This window comes from Nematolebias whitei, chromosome 1, assembly GCF_014905685.2.
Source record: "Nematolebias whitei isolate Nwh7 chromosome 1, NemWhi1, whole genome shotgun sequence".
Taxonomy (NCBI): Eukaryota; Metazoa; Chordata; class Actinopteri; order Cyprinodontiformes; family Rivulidae; genus Nematolebias; species Nematolebias whitei.
In genome coordinates, this window is record NC_056498.1 from 56,317,746 (window position 1) to 56,321,924 (window position 4,179).

At 43.3% G+C, this 4,179-nt stretch overlaps 1 protein-coding gene across 1 annotated transcript; it reads right to left on the reverse strand.

Annotated features, from left to right (window-relative positions):
• Positions 1-127: 127 nt before the first annotated feature.
• Positions 128-4,062, reverse strand: LOC119427796 (dystonin; the record flags this gene model as incomplete). Its single annotated transcript, XM_037695480.1, is given in 11 exon segments — positions 128-363; positions 493-724; positions 828-1,031; positions 1,108-1,326; positions 1,414-1,521; positions 1,622-1,741; positions 1,834-2,040; positions 2,147-2,388; positions 3,121-3,205; positions 3,347-3,673; positions 3,903-4,062. Coding segments are annotated over 11 exon segments (2,140 nt in total), but the record flags the coding sequence as incomplete, so codon positions are not given.
• Between the last annotated feature and the right edge of the window lie 117 nt (positions 4,063-4,179).

The window sequence follows — 4,179 nt, forward strand, 5'->3', positions numbered from 1 at the left end:
CATCAAGCTCCTCCTGCAGCCCGTCAATTTCCTCCTTGAATCCCTGCAGAAAAATTATATATATTAAATTAAAATGATATGCTTCATTACTTTCTAACGGCTGGTTCATTCAGCGATTTTGATATTTTCAGTTCACCTCCACAAATTCCTGCTGCTGCTTGACAACAGAAGGGTCGACTCCGGGCTCCTCCAGCTCCCTCAGCAGGTCCTGGCTGTCTTTAATGGTGACAATGAGGGCACAGTGATCGCACCAGAACTTGTCTGCCAGGTCCATCACATCCAGCAACTTTGCCTCGCGCTCTTCCAACAAGGCCTGGATGTCATTCCACAGGAAAACCATGTGGTCCAGTTTGTCTTGCACAGCTGGAATGGAACGAAAAAGTCACTTTGCACCTTCACAGTGACATACATAGGAGGATTAATGTATAAAGCCATGCTATACTACAAGACAAAAAACTAAAAGGAATCGTAGGAATAAAAAGTATTCCAGACCTTTGGCAGATATGTCCTTATCTGCGCCTTCAGATCGGGCGATCATCTCTTCACCTCGCTGTTTCAGTGTCTCATAAGAGGGCTGCAGTTTCTCCAGATCCACAGACATGGCCTTGTTTTCAAGGATCTGCTCCTTGATTTTGTCCACCTCCACCGAGATGGATGGAGGCTGGCGCAGGCGTTCAGCGATACGTTCCAAAGACTCCAGCATGGGTTCGATTTTATCATGGAACTAAAAAAGCAGAATGAAAATACTTAATTTTTAAAGCGGTGAATCAGTAAAATGCCTGATTTGTGGGAAAAATAACTAGGCATTTCATTTCAATCCATTTCACCTGTGTGGATTTGGAGATGGCTTCATCCAAAGTGGCAGCTCTCTGTGTGACATCAGCCTTGAGTTTGGTGTAGAGCTGGTCAGAGGCTGTGTATTTCTCTCTGATGGGGGCTCCCTCCACCGGGCTTAATTCAAGTAACTGCGGCCCTGTCTTGTTCATCTTATCGATGTGAGGCTTGTGCTCAGCAATCAGCTCTCGCATTTGCTGGAGAAAACATCACAAAGTGGTTTAATTTCTTTCAAACTAAATATTAGTTTTACTGATCATGTTGATTTCTTACCCTGAGCTCTTCCTGTTGCTGCTTGAGTGTTTCATACTCGATGGCAGGCGGGGGCAGCTGGCTGAAGGTGCTCACAGTTTCCAGCAGCCACGGCCACATCTCCTCGTGGGTCTCCCAGAACTGCGTGGCCAGAGACTGGGCTCGCTCCAGCTGCAGACAGCGCTCCGAGTTCAGATGACTGACGACACCATACTTCTCCACGAGCGTTTGGGTCTTGGCCTGATTTAAAAACAAGCAGAACTTTTTTAGCTTATAGGCTGTTTTTGCGTAAATAAATTATTTATTGTGCTGAAACATCTATTTCACCTTCAAAGCTTCCTTCTCTTCAGAGTTTTTGGTGCTCATGATGGTTTTTCCTGTTTTCACAATCTCATCCACAATGTCTTTATGTTTCATGATGTCCATGGAGAAAATCTATAAAACCAGTGGGATGTCACAAAAGAAAACAACTGTGTTTACAATGCTTTCGTTTTAAAGGGAAGATCTGAGGCCGCGTATAAAATATCAGGCTAACCTTCTGTGCTTGCAGCTGGGCTGTGGTTTGGTCCTGCTCCAACCTGATGTCACCCATTGACAGTAACTTCCTCTCCGCCTCAGCTAGCCATGAGAGTTCAGTGTCTGCAGCCTGCTCAAACTGGGAGGAAATGTGAAGCAAAGCGCACTAAATGACAAGAAAAAGAGACAGAATTGTGAGAAAGAGTTGATGTAACAACTTGTGTGGTTTACCTGCTGCGATTTGAGAATGTCAGCGTTGATCCGGTCAACCCGCTGAGCGATGGTGTCACAGACAGCTCGGTACCGCTCGTTATCATCCGTCACCAGCTTGTCCAAACTCTCTCTGGTGTGCCACGGGATCAGATCCAGGAGTGAGCTGCTCAGTTCATTCAGCTTGTCTAACACAGGCTTTTGTTCTTTAGTTTCTTTTAGTAAGGCCTACATGAGATTAAATTGAAAAGCAAAAGCTGAGTTAGTGTTATTCTTTTTATTCAGGTGTAAAAACAGACTATTAATCTTTTTTTTTATTATTTATTTATCTTACTTTCTGCCTGTTCTGTGAATGAATCAGCTGCTTGTCGGCCGGCTCCTGGTCAGCAAACATTTTTATCTCCACCTCCGCTTTTTCTAACCAGGAGCTCAGGTTCTTATGAGTGTCCTGCATCTTGTTGGAGAGACTCAACACTCGCTCCAGGGTCTTCAAAACATTTGCACTCATCGAATTTATCTCTGCGTACTTTGTTTTTATCCCATCCAGTTTGCCTTGGATGATTACAACCTCATCACCTATGAGTATTAATGAAAAATATTAATTCAAAACAATTGGCCACTTAGCACGTACATCTTATCTGTTAATTAAAAAAAGTACAAATAAAATGCATGTGAAGCAATTAATTTTTCAGTAAACAGAGAATAAGAAGTACAGTAGTCCCTCGTTTGTCGCGGGGGATCAGTAACCTGAAGTCCCGCGATAAGTGAAAACCGCAAAGCAGGGATAGTAGTACAAGCAGTAAGTAGTAGTTTACTTTAGTACATATATATATATATATGTATAAAGGCGTTTTAAACCCTTCCCACACTCTTGCAATATTCTAAACAATGTTTCTAAACTTTAAACGCTTTAAAAGAGCACAGAATGTCATCATTTCCCTTTCTCTGCCTCTGCTGCTCTCAGCCACCTGCAAGCGTTCTTGGCAACGCCCCCTTCTCCACTCTGCACGGAGAACAGCTGATCAGCTGCAGCAGGAAGCGTATCCTGCAGTGTGGGCTGCACAAAGGTGAAGCAGGTGCTAAATAATTTGACATAATTTATCTTAAATGAAAATTACATGCTGATCGTGCAGCTCATCCATCAATCAGCCAATTGTGTGTCGCGTCCATTTTTATTTTGAAAAACGGCGATAGAGCGAGTCTGCGAAAAACGAACCGCGAAGTAGCGAGGGACTTCTGCATTCTAAATTATTTTCCAAGTATAATGCAAATTACATGTGCTGTTAAACAAATAAATAAGAGGCGTGCCTGTTGTTTGTTTCAGCAGCTCCATCCCATTTGAAATGGCCTGATCAACGTTCTTTTTCTTTGATTCAATATCACTTTGTAGTGTCTGAAAAGAAAAACCTCAGCGAGTCAGTGAAAGATGTCAAACATGCTCCAGTGTAAAACAATAAACTTCTGAAGTGAAATGAAAAATGACTGATGCAACACAAAAGAAAGAACAAAGGTTGGCCTGGAGAGGAGTGTGTACCCGCTGCTCTGTCAGCTGTTTGTCAAGAACATCTGTTTTGTAGTCCTCCAACGAAACGTCACCCAGCCTGGAGTGCACCTCATTCAGCCAATTCATGAGGGCTACTTGGTCCTCTCCGAACAGCTGGGCATTCGCCAGCGCTTGCTGCAGCATGTCGGCTTTCCTCCGGCATCGCTCCTGGAGCTCTATGTAACCGGCCTGAGCGGAGTCCAGTTTGGACTGAACAAACTCCTTGTCCTCCACCGAGCTCACCGCTTTGAGCATTTGGCCCAGACTGACGGCCTGAAACAGGTCTTTACTGTGGTTCATAATCTCCTCCTCTAAGGCCTGACCGTGAGTGATGGGGAAATGGACCAAACACAAACAAACCAAAGAAAGGAAACAGACACATAAAAACCAAAAACTACCAAATTTAACAAAAAAGAAAATGGTAACTAATGGAAAACTTAGAATAATGAGCAAAAAAAAAGTTTGACTAAAATCGACACACCATAACTGATGGCAGTAAAATGTAAAATGAAAACACACAGATGTGATGTAAACTCATTGATATTACCTTATGATGGGAGATCTGATCCTCTAACTTGGATGTCTCAGTGCCGATTGGCTCAGAGTTGATTAAATGTTTCTCTGTGGCTGCAGCCCACTCACTCAGGGGCTCCAGAGTCTCGTGGAACTGCTGAGAGACCACTAAGATGCCCTCCAGTTGCTTGTGCCTGACGCGTGTATAAAGGTATGGTTAGAAGGGGATTCAAACCAAGATAGCTATCGCTTTTTAAATGTTCAGAATATGAGGAAAGCTCTGAATTTTATTTATAAAATACAGAAATATG